Genomic DNA, 19,247 nt, shown 5'->3' with positions numbered 1-19,247 from the left:
ATTACAATATCAAAATCAACACAATCGATTTGGTTCACTCCGAATCGAGCTTTCCAGAAACATCACATCACTATTGAAAAGTTTGAAAACTTTTTTTAGTCTATGTTTTGCTTCGGTCAGCCTCGGACGGACGGTCGCTCGCCCGATTTTCTGTGATCTACGCAGTATGTCAAATTGTGTATTGTTGTTACCAGATTTTGGAAACAGCCGAACGAAGAGGCGATGCATATTATGAGATTTGTTTGAGCTGTGCGGCATTAACTGCACACAGCATTACCAGTACGTGAACTACAGGCGGTGGCTCGACGCGGCGTATAACAGCCAGTATCATAATTACCGAAAGTGGCTGGCAGCCGGTGAGAGCTCGATGGCTTGCTACTTTACTAAACTTCCAACTGAACTTTTGCTGTTAATCTTCACGTATCTCCCAGCTAAAGACCTCACGAAATGTCGCCAGATATGTCAGCGGTTCAGAGTAATTGTCGACAGTTTGACGAAAAGCGATGCGATATGGATGGATTATTGCAAGAAAGACTTCAGCAGAGTTTACAAAACTGCTCGCTACAAATCCAGGTGTGGTCTACTCTGGTATCACATCTATAGGTCTCTTTCTTTATGGCCTAAATTGAGTTCAGCGAGAGAAGTGAGAGATGAGTTCGCATCAGCTGCAAAACTACGTGATGAAATTCGCGACTTCACAATACTGAAGGAAGGGATTCTCGCAGTCCACACGAGAGGAGCCATCGTGTACTACAACATCGAAACGCTAGAATTGGCCAAACGCAGCCCGATCACTGGTGATTATTTAAGATTTTCTGAAAACACAAACACAATAGTCATCTCCAGTTACCATTTACAGCTATTCGTTGTCCAAAAAACCATACAATGTCCACAGTTTCATGCCAACGTCACGTATGACAATGTCAAAGCTTACTTACTATTGGAACGGGAGATGTACTTCGTGACTTTGGATGATGAAATCTTCGTTTGCAATTTTGAAAAGACGCACATCTCGTGTGATCTTATTAAACAGTCCGAAGAAGGAGTCATGTGCTTGGGCTACACCGATAGACTGAATGTGTTGACGTTTGAGAAGAATATTTACTCCGTACAAGCTGGTAAGTTAGTGTATAACCAGTCACTCGGAGCGAGCTCAAACGTACTGCATGTGTTGAGAGATTTCAACTTTTTAGAGAACTTAGACTGGAGGATCTATTTCCAATGGATGTACGTATTTAACCACAGCATCCCAGAAGGCCCTCTGCGAGATATAGTCACTATCCGAGCTTACGGTGATGTTTACTTCGTTGGATCAAACTGGGGAGTGCTTCGTATTTACTACGCTCCATACTGTGGAGGTGAATTCGATATTTTTAAGTCGGAACCGGTGAAACAGTACAACTTTATGGAACGTTACGACTGCCCAGTTCTCAGTATGTGTCCCATAATCCAGGTCGATGTAATGGAGGCTGAGGAGGGTCACACGGTCATAGTGGCAATGCCAAAGAAGATTGCTGTCATTACGTTCGAACATAGCTTTAAGAGAACCTCTTCGGTTGCAATGCTACCGTACACAGACCTTGAAAAGGTGAAGGTTCTGAAAATCAAAGAGTAAAATGAAATTGGGTATTTGTTTACAAAATAAACTGGTAACAATAATACCTTTATTAACTTAAAAAAAAAACTGTAAAATCTGTAATTACTATTATTTAAAAAAAAATAAACTACTTAATTACAAAAAAAAAAACAGATTACATTAAAAAAACTGTTATATCTGTAATTACTATTATTTAAAAAAAATTAAACTACCTAATTACAAATAAAAACAGATTACATTAAAAAAACTGTTAATTTCAATTTAATCATTGCACTTGCAAATAAAGACCAAAAATACATGTTTTCTCTTTGACATTTTATTAATAGGTATGTAATTATATTTAATTTTTGTTGCAATCAATTCCATGTGATAGTAGAGTATTCATAGTTTATTTTGTATTAAAATTAAGTTAGCAATATTTTTTTCTTTTCCCCTTAAACATAGATTACAAAAAGCTATTAAAATAAAGGCTAGTTTCCTAAAAAAATTTTTTTAGTCCGTCATGTTTAATATCAAAAAATATTGGACACATATATTTTTATTTGTCAATCTAACAAATAATTACATAGTTATAGTGCGTTGAAGTTCCGCACGACGTCACAACGTGCGGCACTTTTATGCAAGCATTGACGTCACGGGCCTCTACTTATGAACTTTGGCGCGCTTTATCTCTTTAAATTTTCATTAGTTTGAAAAAGTGAAAAATACGTGTAGAGTATTTTTTGATAAGTTAACTGACGGACTAATTAAAACTCTTGCTTTTTGACCCAGGAAACATCCCTATTGAAATAGTACAGTCAGCGCCAAATAGTTCGCGACACCCAAAGTGGCCAAAAAGTTGACAACACAACCTTATTCCAATTGTAACAAAGACGTGTTGCGAACTTATTACCACAACTTATAACGTGTCGACAACAAACCTACACAGCGTCAGCCCAAAACTCCGCCACAAGAGTGGCGTTGTCAGTAGCCTTCATTACATCTTCCTGCGTGCAGTTGTTTGGGCACGCAGGGCACGACATCATGTGCTTCGTCGACTGGGGAACAAAACCACACTATTGATAGTGACTAAAAACTAAGAACATAATTATTTTCTCATAAAACAGTTAAAGGGGAAAGATCTTATCTTGTTTAAAGTTTCTATCTTTTCAAAATAATATTTATAATATAGTTTTATAATTTGTATAATACACAATGTTATGTTTGTTAGTATAAAAATAGTTTCATTCCTTATTTTGATTGTTTAGCCTAGGCGCAGACCACCGAATTTTTGTCGGCCGAAAGTTAGGTCGGGCTGTATGGAGAATTGGAGATGTATGAAAGTGCGCACATTACACAGATTCGCATCGGCCTATTATTGGGCAACTATCGGCCGACTAAAAATAGGTAGTTTGCGGGGAGTCTTAATAAAACCTACCTACTTAGTTTTACTTTTGACGTGCTTGCATTTTATAATCTTCTATCATAAATGAAATGTTACTGATATCATAAATGAATATTATTAGCAATATTAGTTTAATCACCATTGTCTAGCCAATTCTATAATCTACTTAGGATTTGCCTGCCACACTGGATGCGGCCTGCGGCCAGGTCAAGTGAACGCAGTCCGCATCATCTATCCCATTTAATATTAGCTGGGATTTTCATATTCAATAAATATTCAAGCATTTGTCACACTGGATGCGGTCTGCGGTCAGATCAAATGAACTCAGCCCGCACTTGTCAGTTTGCGTTCTTTGCTCGTACCCGCACTGTCAGATCGCATCAATACAAAATTTATAAAGACCGACAATGTAGGTAGTTCATACATAATGAGGGCTGAGTTCACCTTGTCCTGAACGCAGGCCGCATCCAATATGGCAAATCTTTAAATGTTCGCGGTGTACTGTAGATCCAACACCCGTATTCACAAACATTACTATGAGGTCTCACAGTGCGCGTGGCCGCACAGGTTGACCCAAGAACCAATCACAGAGCTCTATTCAACGCTGTGCGTTCGATTTTCTGCTTTGCTTAAGCAAACATCGTTTGTGAATACGGGCGTAAGTTTCATAGATAAATTCACATAAATGTGTTCACAAATTCTATAAGTTACACAATTCTTGATAGTTTTTGGAGAATTTATGTAAACTTACATTTACGGATTTAAAAATTAGCTTTATATGCAGAGGTTTTATTATTATTACATTGGCTTCTCAGCGCGTTAGCTTAATTGATTATTAATTCAAAATTAAATATTTTAATAATGCTAAATGTGTCGTGGAATTAAATAATGTAAAATAAACAATGACATAGGTTATGTTACTTGTAGAGACTTCAAAAATATAGTTTATTTCTAAAGACTATTTTGTTTTGTTTACAAATTTTATTAAACAAATTAATTGGTAAAACCAACTTTGCTGTTTATTTCGGAATTTATCTGTATGGCCTTTTTTATTACAATAAAATAATGTATTGTGTGCAGTCAGCGTCAAATACTAACACCCAAAGTGGCCAGAAAGTTGACAACACAACCTTATTCCAATTAAAAAAAGATGTCTTGGGAAGTTTTTGGCTACTTTGGGTGACACGAACTATCTGACGCTGACTGTACCTATAGTTTAAAATAGAGGGGCGTTCAAATAATAGTTTTCAAAATACATATAGATTACATTTTAATAACTACAGTTAAACGTAGCCGATAATCCTCATGTCATTCTATTTTTTATTATTATTTCGCCACTTGCTGCTAAAATCTCTGAGAGATACTTACGCCCGTATTCACAAACATTACTATGAGGTCTCACAGTGCGCGTGGACGCACGGGGTGACACACGAACCAATCACAGAGCTCTATTCAACGCTGTGCGTTCGATTTGCTGATTCACTTAGCAAGCATCGTTTGTGATAAGTCTTGGATAAAGTGAATGGTAAATAACAACTTTCTTAATAGTTTTCATAGAAATGTTATTTGTGAGTTCTATAACTAAATGGTTATATTATTTTGTATGTTTATTAATAGTTCTTTAATGCCCGTTTTCACCAATAATCCCTAATTTTTAGTGACCCCTATAACACGACGTGTAACACGATACATAACAGCAATTTTGTTTTCATAGGAGTCACTTAAAAATTAGGGATTGATGGTGAAAACGGGCATAAGACGCCCTGCAGGCAAACTACAGACTGTCGGCCGATAGTTTGGTCGGGCTGTTAATCAGTTCATGTGCACGCTACAGCGATTTGGTATCAGCCGATTCCTCATACAAATTGAAAAGCGACTAAAGCCCGGTCGCCGAGCAAGTAGAATTTCGTCCAATGACCCCAAGCTACCCATCCTTATCGCTCGCGCGTAATTAGCTTGGGGTCATTGGACGAAATTCTACGTGCTCGGCGACCGGACTATACCAGCCGACTCAGTCTGAGTGTGCTTGGTGTCTAATACAGTCAGCGTCAAATAGTTCGTGACACCCAAAGTAGCCAAAAACTTCGCAACACGTCTTTGTTGCAATTTTAATAAGGTTGTGTTGTCAACTTTTTGACCACTTTGGGTGTCACGAATTATTTGACGCTGACTGTACAATCGGCAAGCTAGCTTTAAAAACTGCCACAGCCTTTTGTGTATATGTGTTATTTTTAAATTAAAAATATACTCTTTCACGTCTAATTATATTATTGGCATATTTTTGTATGAATTTCATTAGAAATGTAACGGCTATCGTAATAGTGAATCTTATTATGTTCTATTATTATCAAATATAGCACATGAAAAAGCCTACATTTTGGTATTATTTATACACCTCTGCCCGTATTCATCATCATCATCATCATCATCTCAGCCATAGGACGTCCACTGCTGAACATAGGCCTCCCCCAATGCTTTCCATGTTGCCCGGTTGGTAGCGGCCTGCGTCCAGCGCCTTCCTGCTACCTTCTTTATGCCTGCCCGTATTGTTTTGATCAATTTATTTATTTATTTGTAATAGGTATACAAACAGTTTACAGTTTGCGAGACTTGAGCATATTCATCACCATCAGGTCAATCCCTTATATAAATGCGTGTATAAAGATTGCATTTTTCGATAATTTTATTTTCTTGTATAATTTCCGAACGCTTTCTTTCCCTGCATTTTTTTAACGCCGCAAAATTGAGTAACTAGTTTTTCATTTTACTTGGGGCAAGAAAATAAAAATATCGGAAAATGCATCTAACAAATCAGTTTGAGTATGAGCAGTGGCGGCGTAAGGCGTAGGCGACGTGGGCCACCGCCTACGGCCTCGCGGAACAAGGGGCCTCGCGCATCAAAAATTTTGCTCACATGTCAAATTCAACTTTTAAATACTATTAAATACTAGCTTTTGCCCGCGGTTTCACCCGCGTGAAATTTAGTAGGTATGTCACAGATCGTCATAAATTATAGCCTATATGTTAATCTGGGTTATAAACCGTAATACTGTAAAGTTTCTACAAAATCCGTTCAGTAGTTTTTGCGTGAAAAAGTAACAAACATCCAGACATCCAGACATCCAAACATCCAGACATCATGACATCCAAACTTTCGCATTTATAATATTAGTAGGATAAATTATTGATAGCTAAACAATGTAGTTAAATTTTTTTTTTTCCAAACAAATTCAGCCATAATCAGACACAAAATTAAGCAACAACACGGTTTTAAGTGACAAACATTATTCTTTGGCGCAAAATTCCTTTAAAAATAATCACTGAATCAAGAAATCAGAAACTGTCAATGAATAGAGCATTATTTCATAAAATCCGTCTTCAGGTCGCCACAGAACAAGGCCTCGCGAAATCTGTCTTGCCCACATCAAATTTAGGTCTTGCCCCGCCACTGAGTATGAGTCCTGGGAAAGGAATATAGGATAGTTTTTATCCCGGTTTTTGAAACAGGGACGCGCGCGATAAAGTTTTTCTGTGACAGACAAAACCCAAATATCACGCGGGCAAAAGCTGGATCATTATAATCGGTTTGAAAAAAACGTACAGAGTTACACTACTTAGTTACACTTTCGCATTTTATAATAATTATCTTGAATCACCTTGTGTGAACATAATTATTATCTGCTAATAGGAATTCAGCTCTTTCACTAAGTAAGTAATTGTGCAAGTGATATTTTGTCGAATCAGCAATGACCTACAATTTGTGAAAGGCGTTAGCCTTTTGATTTAGTTAACTTACTACTGGTTTCGTTCGCATGTTATTAGTTTTTTACGCATCTTACTTATACGCATGATATCTTAAATAATTTTCATACATTCTTTCTTAATAGATAAATATGAATTTTAAGGAGTCTTCCATTGAAGTAATATTACTACGTATAGAACAGACATCGCGAACAAAATATAGATGACCCACGCTGAACTGTCCCGCCAAACTCAATGACAGGGGGGCACTACCATCATTCAACTATATGGTTTCCAACAACGGATCGCTGGTTCAGATTATTGCCATGTTGGAATTTCCAACATGGCAATAATCTGAACCAGCGATCCGTTATTGACGGTGGCGCCCCACTGTCAATGTCATCGACAGGACAGTCCAGTATTTTGGAACTATATGTACAGTGCGGGGTGCGGGGCGGGAATTTGACGGACTGAATGTCTCCAACTTCCTCATTGGCCCTAGAGCAATTCCAAGTATACCATCAATAAAAGCCTAATTAGAGTCATCAAACCTCTCAGTCATTCAATTAGAGCCATTAGAACTTCATAACTATGAGTTGTTTTCTGTGTGTAAGCTGAGGACACGTGTCCCCAGCTGACACATCTGTATCTTCGTAAATATTTATGCTACGATAATGTATTATACCTCAAAAATTACAGTCGAATCCAAATAGTAGGCTTTCCAATTTTCAAGACTTTAGCTCAAATACTGTTAAAACCACGATCAAAAAACTATGTGCGAGCTGGAGTACCGTGTCTCCAGCTTACACATCTGTATCTTTGTAAATATTTAAGCTACATCAATGTTTTATATCTCATAAATTAAAGTCGAATAAAAAAACCCGACTTCAAATCTTTCAAAGCTTTATCTTGAACCGTTTTCGAACTACGAACCGATATGTATGTGTAAGCTGGTGACACGTAACACACGGTGGATTATTAAAACCGTATAAGTTAGAGTTGCGTTTTAAAGATCAAATAATTCGTTATAATTAAAATACACACGAGACATAATTTCAAATCTCTAGGCCTCTTAGTTTCAGAATTAAAAGCCAAAAACTATTTTCCCGCCAAATAATTCAAATAATGTGGGTCGACTGCGACGTTGCCGTTCCGTGCGTCCACTAGAGCAGTCGAATTTGAACCTAAAAACTAGTAGCGTTTGAATCATTTTTATTTGTAGTTTAAATCATTTAATTTCGATTATAAGAATTTTAGACTAGGAGCCGGCTGATTTGTGTATTGAGTACCTAATAACCTATATTTTATTAATAAGAAAAAGCTAGGTAAAACAAAATTATATTTTAATATACAAGTAACGAACTTGTTTCCAAAGGCTCAAATATTTGTGGCGTTTCTAAACGCAACCACTTTAATTTTTATTTAAATACCGTGAAGTCCCACGATTCTGCTACGTCAAGTGGCAAAAATGGGCAACAACTATATTTAGCTCTATGGTTACAAACAGATTTTGCTCTATGACAAACACAGTTGACAATGAGGGTTTTCGCGATTGAAAAATCCGCCAGATGGCAATAAGTACAGTTTGTCTATAAAGTCGTGACATAAAATGAGGGCGCTTTTTTTCTTCATGTAGCAACCCTATACAATTTGACCAAATGAGTTTGATACTAGGGCAATTTAGTTAAGGGTAGATTTTTCTATCCTTAGATATCTTTTGACTGATCAATAAACTTGTCATTTTGACATATTTTCCATACTGAAACTGTCAATGTGCCAATCTTATTCTTCAGTTAAAAGTTATCCGACGATTGAAAAATCAGCCCTTAACCAATTTAGACGACGATATTTTGTTTTTGTTTTTATACAGTAGGTACCTATGCTTATGAGAGGTTTTACCAAGCATTTTTGTTGAATCAGCATAATAAAAAATGCATTATACATAGTTAATAAGGACATTTATTAATCACTTTCATCATCGGATTCCAAATTTTCGATGTTAAGAAAAGTTTCGTTGCCACTTTCATAAGCAGCGCTGTCATCATTCACATCATCATCTTCGCTGCTGTTATTATCGCCTAAGCAAATAACCAATTGTCTTGGTACAGGTCCATAAATATAATGGAAGGCTCATGAAGATTTGGTATTAGTTTTTCTTTAATCCACTTCGTGAAGTTATGCGCATTCATTTCTGAATGGTAGTCTTCCAAATTATTTCTGCCAGTGAATATGAGGAGGCAGTTTGGCACAAACCCCTTTTCGCTTCCAGCATGGACTATGATGTAACGCTTTCCTTTGAAAATGTCTTTTGTGATGCCTTTGATGTTTAGAGATTGCGAACATTTTGTGACCTGGTGGAAAAATAAATAGATTCTTGTTAGTGAAAATTTTATAAAATTATACATCTATACTCATATTATTAAGAAGAAAGATTTCATTTTTGGTTTGTTTGGATGGGGGTTTAAGGGTGTATAAGAGGGAGGGGGAGGGTGCAATTAAAATTATTTCATTATTACAATCTAAAAAAAACTGCTTAACATAGTCTATAATATTATATAGGTTACCTTGTATGAAGAATGAATATAGCTCACATCAAACAAAAAACATGCAAAAGATGAAAAATGTTATTAACCTACCTCTTTTTGTACCGTGTAAAAAATTATATTTTTTGGCGCAGAGCACAAATATTAAAATTATCCATTTCTTTCTTTGGTCGGCCTTGCCTGTGTTTCCCAGGAGTTCTAAATTTTCCATTATTCTGAAAACCTTCATTGACTATGCGCTTAACTGTACTCTCTGATTTTCCTGAAAAAAAAAAAAATTCAAAGTTTAAAGGGATGGAAAGAATAACTACAACACCTAACTAATATTATTTATTGTTAAAGATTTACCAACAAGATATCATTTCACATGCATTTAATAATAAGAGCTAAATCATAATCATAAAAAAATATTTCAACAAATTATTATTTTTGTAGACGGACAACTTGATGTGAAAGTGATGTCATACAGTTATCAATGGCCAAAGCGAACGGGTAATATAGATATGAAGCAATTAATTCAAATTCAAAATTCGTAGAAAACTTGACTGAATTAATATATCAAAAGAAATGGTCGTACTACAATATTACGTACTTACAATGAAAATTTAACCTAAAAATGTCCTATGTAAACAATGCCTGTTTTGGTCACCAAATCGCAAAATGCAGTAAATTTGTTACTTTAGGTAGATTATAAACAAGCAGTAACACGATTACGTACCCGTCAAAGATGCTGTTCGCCCATAAAAAACATCAAAATCCCACAAAATTTGACCAGCTTGGTACTCCGCGGAACATTGCTGGAAAACTTTAAAAATCACTTTCCGCGTGGCACTCCAATTTACTTTACTCATTGTTTATACTTTTCTTCGTAGCTGAGTAATAATTTACAGGAGATTAGTCAAACAATAAAAACCACAAAATGAAAATCGTTCCACAAGTTGTTCTCGATGACAGCTGATGTACATATGTTTGGTGATCTTTGGTGTTGCCAGACACATGAATAATGTTAGTTCCTCAAACATTCATGTCACGACTTTATAGACAGACTGTAGACGCGAGGTCCAAATGCTGCGTTATTGGTGGATTTTGACATATCTGTCAATGTCATGTCAAAAATAACCAATCCTATCAAAAACAATACTTGTCAAAAAAACCAAGTCTCGCAACTCAGTTGTTCTACGGTAAAAAGTTGTGAGATCCATGTAATACCAAGTCCAGGCCAGGAAATCTTTAACGTTTTACATAAATATATTGACTTGGCCATCGCACAAAAATAATTTAATTTACACGTGTTTTCATGCGATGGCCAAGTCAATATATTTATGTAAAACGTTAAAGATTTCCTGGCCTGGACTTGGTATTACATGGATCTCACCAGTGGCGGGGCAAGACCTAAATTTGATGTGGGCAAGACAGATTTCGCGAGGCCTTGTTCTGTGGCGACCTGAAGACGGATTTTATAAAAAAAAAAAACGGGTCAACGGTCTATTCATTGACAGTTTCTGATTTCTTGATTCAGTGATTATTTTTAAAGGAATATTGCGCCAAAGAATAATGTTCGTCACTTAAAACCGTGTTGTTGCTTAATTTTGTGTCTGATTATGGCTGAATTTGTTTGGAAAAAAATATTTTTTTTTAACTACATTGTTTAGCTATCAAGAATTTATATTTAATAGTCAATGTTTGCATTTATTGTCGTATTGTGATATTGTCATCTCCACCTTGTATACATTTTTTCAAAATTTTTGATGCGCGAGGCCCCTTGTTCCGCGAGGCCGTAGGCGGTGGCCCACGTCGCCTACGCCTTACGCCGCCACTGGATCTCACAACTTTTTACCGTAGAACAACTGAGTTGCGACTGTTGCGAGACTTGTTTTTTTTGACAAGTATTGTTTTTGATGGGATCTCATTTCTTTTTGTATTTTGCAGACAGCAGTTATGTATCTAGAAAACTGGACCGAAATTGAAAAATTTTACTCGACTTGGCGGTTGCACTACCGTGCCCCCAAATATTTTAGTTTTTCCTTGATTCATACACCAAACACTACTTATATTCCAAATTTGAAGCTTCTAGGTCTGCTAGAAGTGCCTTAGAATTTTGATGATCGGTGAGTCAGTCAGTGAGTCAGTGAGTCAGTGAGTGACAAAATTAAGTAACTTTGACCCGTTATAATTCTTAAACTACTGGTTCAAATTGAATGAAATTTTAAATATACCGTGTCTTTACAATGCCTGCATAGCTAATGAAAATTCAGCCTTCTAGTTTTATCCACAACGAAGTTACAGGCAGTCGAAAATGGCCTGAATTGCTTCGAGAAAAGGATGGTACGGCCGTGCCGCTTTTTTGCTCGACTTGGTGGGGGCACTGCCGTGCCCCCAGATCATGCAGCATTTGGACCTCGCGTCTACGTATTGCCATCTGGCGGATTTTCCAATCGCGAAAACCCTCATTGAATTCTTCTTCTTTTGTTGAAGAATCAAATAAAAAAAAATTAACTACAAGAATAAGCGAACATAACGACATATACAAGGTTTCCCAAAAAGTACTGTCAAGCCGAAGCCCAGAGGTAGAGTATCACTAGGGCTACCCGAATACTCGATTTTTTCAAGTTATTTATAATTTTCAGATGATTTATGATGATGATGAAAATCTTTATCATATTTCAAAAACCGGGATAAAATCTATCCTACGTCCTTTCCCGGGACTCAAACATTATTTATTATTATTTATTTATAAAATATAGGTTATTAGGTACTCAATACACAAATCAGCCGGCTCCTAGTCTAAAATTCTTATAATCGAAATTAAATGATTTAAACTACAAATAAAAATGATTCAAACGCTACTAGTTTTTAGGTTCAAATTCGACTGCTCTAGTGGACGCACGGAACGGCAACGTCGCAGTCGACCCACATTATTTGAATTATTTGGCGGGAAAATAGTTTTTGGCTTTTAATTCTGAAACTAAGAGGCCTAGAGATTTGAAATTATGTCTCGTGTGTACTTTAATTATAACGAATTATTTGATCTTTAAAACGCAACTCTAACTTATACGGTTTTAATAATCCACCGTGTGTTACGTGTCACCAGCTTACACATACGTATCGGTTCGTAGTTCGAAAACGGTTCGAAATAAAGCTTTGAAAGAATTGAAGTCGGGTTTTTTTATTCGACTTTAATTTATGAGATATAAAACATTGATGTAGCTTAAATATTTACAAAGATACAGATGTGTAAGCTGGAGACACGGTACTCCAGCTCGCACATAGTTTTTTGATCGTGGTTTTAACAGTATTTGAGCTAAAGTCTTGAAAATTGGAAAGCCTACTATTTGGATTCGACTGTAATTTTTGAGGTATAATACATTATCGTAGCATAAATATTTACGAAGATACAGATGTGTCAGCTGGGGACACGTGTCCTCAGCTTACACACAGAAAACAACTCATAGTTATGAAGTTCTAATGGCTCTAATTGAATGACTGAGAGGTTTGATGACTCTAATTAGGCTTTTATTGATGGTATACTTGGAATTGCTCTAGGGCCAATGAGGAAGTTGGAGACATTCAGGTCGATAAAATCTGCACCAGAAAATGTCGTACTTCATTGATAGGATTGCACGAATAGTGACGTTCCTGCGGTCGCCTCATCATAGACATTGTGAATCGATTGTGAAAATAAACAAATCGGCTAAATTGTGTTAAATATTTATTGTGCTCAATAGCAAAAAGGTTCAGCTACTTACATTATTTTCTTTTATTATATTGTGCGTTTCCTGTAATGTAATCTAAGCTCCCTTAGACTAAAATTAGCCCTCCTAGACAAGTGACAAAACGTAGCAGTTGAAACATTCGAAATGGGCTTCATACTGATGCTTAAGCCATTAATTATTTTTCTTCCCGATTAAAATTTAATGTAATCGATAATCGCCTTGAGAATCGTTAACTGGTATTTTCTAATTCGATAAAAAAATTACCCATCTCTAGTTTAAAACTGTCATTCAACAGCGCACGAAATATTATGAGTTATAGATAATGATACCATTACAGAGGCGACACTTCGTTTACGTTTAGTTTCTGCCTATTGAATTGGATACTGTAAGGAAACATCGTCATCATCATTTTAGCTACTGGACGTCCACTGCTGAACAAAGGCCTCCTCTAATGATTTCCACATCGCCCAGTTGATAGTGGCCTGCACCCATCGTCTTCCTGCTATCTTCAGTCAGTCTATCTTGAGATTTTAGAAAAATTCCCACTCGTCACGGTAGGAACAAAGCTAGGGATGACCCACGCCTTCATTCCAGAACCAATAAAATAACTGAAGGTCAGAAACTTTCAGTTATTTTATTGTCTCTATTGTTAACTATCTCAGTGGTTGAGTACACGTATAATAGCTGTGAGGTAGAAGTTACGGGACTATTCCCGCCTCTCCTTTTCACCGCTGCGTCTCCTGTGTAGCTAGCACCTAGACTAGTTGATTTAAAGCCAAGGTATATCAGTTTTTAGGTAATGACTTAGTGCATCTAAAAATGTAAAACTTTCTAGTTTTTTGTAACATTGAAAAATCTAAAAAGAAGCATCATTTTCAACAGACTTCAAAAAAGGAGGAGGTTCTCAATTCGACCCGTATGTTTTTTTTTTTCTATGTTTGTTACGCGATAACTCCGCCAATTATGAACCGATTTGAACAAATCTTTTTTCGGCGTATAGGTAATACCTCAAGGGTGGTCCCATTTAAATTTAATAATAAAAAAAACAACCCCCAAGGGTGGAAAATTGGGGATGAACTTTTTTATACGCACTATCTCCGCCGATTATAAACCAATTTGAACGATTATTTTTTTGTTGAATAGGTATTATCAAAAGGGTGGTTTCATGCGAATTTGAAGAAAATATTTCACCCCCAAGGGTGGAAAATTGGGGATGAACTTTTTTATACGCAATATCTCCGCCGATTATGAACCAATTTTTTTTGGTCTCAGTGTACTGCCTACCTTCAGTGGTAACATCAAGGTAATAATTAGTTAACTAAAAAGCAAGAAATAAGTAAAATTTTATAAAAAAAAATAAAACCGACTCCAAAAAACCTACACTAAAACGTAGAAAAATAATTACTAATTACCTACTTATTTATTAGGACGAATTATTAATATTTATGTAGGTATACCATGATTGATACTTTTGGAGTCGGTGCAGGCAAACTTTACATGTTTCATAATCTTGGCACCGACTCCAGAAGTATCAATCATGGTATACCTACATAAATATTAATAATTCGTCCTAATAAATAAGTAGGTAATTAGTAATTATTTTTCTACGTTTTAGTGTAGGTTTTTTGGAGTCGGTTTTATTTTTTTTTATTTTTACGTTCAAGTGTTTCTAAGAAATTTAAATGGAAGCTTTTGATGACAACGTATCGCTTACTTTTTCAGCTGTCGAACGAATCACTTTTATACTCATAGGTCCTGTACATCGGTAGATTTGGTAAATAAATGAATCCATCCGGACTCAGAAACTAAAAAAATTAAAATAGCTGTAATTTTTTAATACTGGATTTGTCGATTAAATTGATCATATTATTGCGACCTAACGGGTCGGACACTGGTGACCAGACACACTGTACAATTATTATAATTTTAGCCTATCTCGTGAGCTAGGTGTCAATAATTAGGGTGATTTACTAACTAACCAGTCGCATACGAACAACAGCAGTGAGATTCAAACAAGTTTGATCCATGATGCCGCACGACTATTGTGTGAGCCCACCCGTAACCCAAGCTTATTTAGCTTAACACAAGGGGCTGGACGGGACTATTAGTAATTTGTGCAATACAAAGTGCTTATAATCTTTAAAAAAATCTTTTTATTGCTGTATTTAACCTTCCTTTCGTATACTAATTTATGCGTCAGTGTCAAGTCTGCGATTTTTATTCTTTGAAATATTCGTAAAATGGCTGCCGCCGCGGTGACGCCTTATAATTAACAAATTAAAATTAAATTAGTGTTTTAAAGTGCATAAATGTACAACTTAATGGTAAAAAGTCATTTCTTGATTTTTACTTAATATGTATCTGGAGTTATTTGAACAGTATTTTCGTCTATAGGATGGCATATTTCAAAAAACAAAACTGCACTCAAGCGTGTTGTCACAGCAACCGCTGAGCACATACTAATTGAATTTCGGTCCATGGACCTGTTTGCGTGCCAGAAACAGTCTAGTTGACATGTCTTCTCTAGTACGTAGTACATTATAACTCAATGGAGTCTTCCGACTTCCGTGCGATGTGGCCCGTGGAGCAAGATAAAAGTGGGCCAAGTCACTGGAAGAATCAATGTTCGAGATGGGATGTCATCCAATAAAGTAGGTATTCTTAGGGCTAAGGCAGTCTTGGGAAAATCACGGCAACCTGTTATGTACTTAAGTACAGTCAGCATCAAATAGTTTGTGACACTTAAAGTAGCCAAAAAGTTCGCAACACGTTTTTGTAACAATAATTGGAATAAGGTTGTGTGTTGGCATCTTTTTGGCCACTTTGGCTGTTAAGCATTATTTGACGCTATACCAGAAGACGTAGTATGGGCAGACCAGTTCCCACTAGCTAGACTAAAAGGTAAAAGTCACGGGTTTTTCATTCACAATCAACAGTAGGTAGTTCAAAGTCACAAACTGTCGCCAACGTAGTAGACTTGACCTTGAAGCAGCCACGAGCTATGAATTTGAAATACTGGCACTCATCCAATTTCCTAAACTATAGATGTATTGTTGATTGTTGCCAAGTGTGATTTGCCTGCCAACTGTTGGATTCGGTTTTGTAGTGGAGCAATAAAATAAAACTGTAAGGTTCTATTTATGTACCCTACTAGCTTTCCGCCCGCGGGTTCGCCCGCTTGGAATTTTGTCTGTCACAGAAAAACTATCGCGCGTGTCCCTGTTTCGAAAACCGGGATAAAAACTATCCTATGTCCTTTCCCGAGACTCAAACTATCTCCATGCCAAATTTCTACAAAATCGGTTCAGTGGCTTAAGCGTGAAAGCAAGACAGACAGAGTTACTTTCGCATTTATAATATTACTAGCTGACCCGGCGAACTTCGTACCGCCTTAGCGTAGAGATTTTCTTTATATTTTTTTCCGTAAAAACCTTGTACAGAGTATTAGAAAACTACAAAAAAAAATCAGCCAAATCGGTCAAGCCGTTTTCATGTGATGTCGTGACAACGGAAAACGGGTTTCATTTTTATATATATAGATAGATTTAGTAAGGTAGATTAAGTAATACCTAAAGGTATAGAGCGCTTAACTGAGTCAATGCCTTAGGTATGGGAGCGTCACGACAATGACTTATGACGTGACAGAGCATACAATTATGGAGATTTGAAGTCTCGTTGACGTTTGACCGTCACAATAACGCGTCTTGCGTGTCGTGCCTGCCGCTACCTCAACTTACTTATTGGAGACTTGCTACCTCAACTTATTGGAGACTTTTACACAGCTTTTACGTTGCTTTTTGTCTGTTATTTGAGTCTATCCATCTATAAGAAAAATCATCATCTTCTGTTATCATTTATTTCAAAAACGTTATTAAAATTTTGTTTTTTTGTGTATACTCAATTAGTATAATTATAATTTTCACGGAGTCCTGCAATATTCGTTGAAAAATAAACTGTCGCTTTCGGTGAAATCTAACAGATCTTTTGACCCTAAACCATGTGCACTCATTGAGGGAGTAGAATGGTATGTAAACAGTAATTGCTTATCTCGGTTCGTGATTTTCCTCGATGCAGGATTCTCGTAATCATACCCATACACTTCTAAAGAGTGGTAAGAATCTTCCAAATCAGTATTATAATCTACCTTCTTCCTTTTTGAACTAACTTCGGAGTATTTCCCCGTAACTGAAGGCGTATAAGGCACAGGTTTGCTTTTATTCTTAGTAGATTTCGTACTCGGAGATATAACTTTTCTTCTTTTAAACATGCATTCGGGAAAGCCGAAATCTTTATGTTTTCTGTGAGAATCTTCGAAGTGTATAGTCTTCTGGCATCTACGTTTATTCTGTGCTATAACCTGCAAAGCTTGGTACAAGTTTTGTGGTTCCTCAAATACGTCATCGTCCATTCTTAGCTGCTCTTTGAATAAATTGAGCAGTGTTTTTTTCTTTTCCTTTCTGGAGGACGTCTTCTTCGTTTCTACTACACTTTGCGTTTTCAATTTCTTCGTCGTCGGCTTTCTCAAGAAGGAGAACGATTCGGCGTGGAATTTCTTCTTTCTTGGACATTTCAATGGCACCTCGCGTTGGGGCGATGAGTAACCTTGATCAAATTCTAGGTCTTTCAGGCAGTAGAACTGATTCGAAGGCTGTGATGTCTCAGTTTTCTCAGGGCACCTAACGTTGAGTTTTTTGGCCACTGACTCGTCAATTTCTAGTGGAATTTTAGTGGAGCTCGCATCGCTGGGAGGGTTCGGCGCTTTATCATACTCTGCCTTTACATTATAAACACTGATTGTTGTTTCTAGAAGATCTACAAAGAAATTATAAAGTCCTTTGTCTTTCTCATTGGTAGCTTCTTGTGTCGGCTCTTTTTTATTCTCAGCCACTAGAGTCGTTGGGTCATCAATCCTGACCCTCTTATCCTTTCTGCTTTTCCGTCCTTCCATTATTTCTCTTGCTAAAACTGATGCTACTTCACTAATGTTTTGTTCTATAGCATCTTTATTCTGCTGACCTTTCTTGACTAGTACAGGCAAATTGGACCAGTTGAATGAGTCGTTTTCAGAGTATATCGAAGGCGTCTGAATTATGTCCTTCTTCGATTGTAAAACGACCACTTGTTCTTGTTTTATTTCTTTGTCTACTTCATCGTTCAGTGCTTTAGATCTAAATTTAGTTTTTCTTTTAGGTCTAGCTTCTTTTAAGTCGTCATTTGTCAAATTATCAGTTCTTCGTCTAACATTATTGTGTCTTCTTACCTTCTTCTTGCATAGAGGATCGTTAGCATCAGGGTATTGGGTACCAGTGGTGGATTTGGATAGAATGGTCAGAACTGAAGCTAGAAACTTCTTGTTGCCGGGTCGTGGTCTAGGTGGAGCTTTTATAGGTCTCTCTTGGACTTGGTTTGTCACTGGAATACAAAATTTAAGGTAATGTCATAGTGAAACGGTAATAAATGTACCTACCCACCTGGGTCAAGTAAGTAGAATGTGATTATCTTTAATTATTTCAAGTAAACCAATCACCATTTTATAAATTAAACAAAGTTTGCAGGAGGTATAGGTAGCGTCTTACGGAACTATTCCCACCTCTCGTTCCCGCCGCTGCAACTCCTGTGTACTCAGGATCTATAACTTGACCGCCAATAAAAACCCAACCAGTGAAGGTCAAGTTTGTCCCGGGGAAAAGATAAACTGTCATAGGACCCACAAGGAAATTAAATTAGAGAATAATTAACAGATGAACAGGGTCAGGACAGCAAGAGATTTTGCTCTACGCCCTTCTTTGAGAGAGGCTTAAGTCCAGCAGTGGACTGACATCGGCTGATCTTACCTTAGCCACCAGCGGGATTCGAACCCGCAAGCTCACGTTTAAACAACCCAAGTGCCAGCAACTTACCCAGCTCATTGATGGCCTTAATCGTCTTCTTCTCCACGTATACCCCTCTTTTCTTCAACGCATGTGGCTGGAACTCTGCGTTGCTTCGACTTTTCTTATTATGATGCTCAGAGCGCGAGGTTTTCGCGCTGTTCGAAGACTTAGACTTCACCACACTGGATTTTGTTTCCATGATGAGCTAAGTCTACTGAATGGACGATGTTTAATACATTTTTGTTTTTATAATTTTTTGTTACATAATTTTTCTTCGGTTATGTCGAAAATGGGTGGGTGACGTTTGTGAGTGACAGTGGGGTGATGGGAAGGGAAAAGTAATGGTTCAAGTTAGAGGAGGTTTTATTTTTGTCTTTGGTTTTACTAAATTACACA

At 36.8% G+C, this 19,247-nt stretch overlaps 2 protein-coding genes and 2 long non-coding RNA genes across 4 annotated transcripts in view; 1 reads left to right on the top strand and 3 right to left on the bottom strand.

Annotated features, from left to right (window-relative positions):
• Positions 1-5,354, top strand: part of LOC135085330 (uncharacterized) — a 271,536-nt gene extending 266,182 nt beyond the window's left edge. The window contains exon 2 of the long non-coding RNA XR_010260076.1: positions 5,098-5,354. This is a non-coding gene — a long non-coding RNA (uncharacterized LOC135085330). The remainder of the gene's footprint in view (positions 1-5,097) is intronic.
• The window catches only part of LOC135085267 (uncharacterized), a 198,835-nt gene continuing 179,704 nt past the window's right edge, over positions 117-19,247 (bottom strand). Inside the window, exon 12 of the transcript XR_010260055.1 lies at positions 117-2,448. The gene's annotated coding sequence lies outside the window, so the exon portion shown is untranslated. The remainder of the gene's footprint in view (positions 2,449-19,247) is intronic.
• On the bottom strand, positions 8,659-10,311 carry LOC135085554 (uncharacterized). Its single transcript, XR_010260161.1, has 3 exons — positions 9,984-10,311; positions 9,359-9,527; positions 8,659-9,073 (listed from the first exon to the last, which is right to left on the bottom strand). It is a non-coding gene; the product is annotated as an uncharacterized LOC135085554 (long non-coding RNA).
• On the bottom strand, positions 16,821-19,154 carry LOC135085528 (uncharacterized). Its single transcript, XM_063980310.1, has 2 exons — positions 18,879-19,154; positions 16,821-18,390 (listed from the first exon to the last, which is right to left on the bottom strand). The coding sequence occupies exons 1-2, from the start codon at positions 19,048-19,050 to the stop codon at positions 16,898-16,900; spliced, it is 1,665 nt and encodes a 554-aa protein (XP_063836380.1). The 5' UTR covers positions 19,051-19,154; the 3' UTR covers positions 16,821-16,897.

This window comes from Ostrinia nubilalis, chromosome 28 (assembly GCF_963855985.1).
Source record: "Ostrinia nubilalis chromosome 28, ilOstNubi1.1, whole genome shotgun sequence".
Classification (NCBI taxonomy): domain Eukaryota; kingdom Metazoa; phylum Arthropoda; class Insecta; order Lepidoptera; family Crambidae; genus Ostrinia; species Ostrinia nubilalis.
The sequence above is the reverse complement of the archived record's forward strand: the minus strand, read 5'-3'. Positions and strand labels throughout refer to the sequence as shown.

Excerpts from the sequence above, each read along its gene's own strand:
- LOC135085528 (XM_063980310.1), bottom strand. The coding sequence starts at position 19,050 with ATGGAAACAAAATCCAGTGTGGTGAAGTCTAAGTCTTCGAACAGCGCG. Across the intron at positions 18,391-18,878 it reads TAAGGCCATCAATGAGCTGG|TGACAAACCAAGTCCAAGAG; the intron begins GTAAGTTGCTGG and ends TTTGTATTCCAG.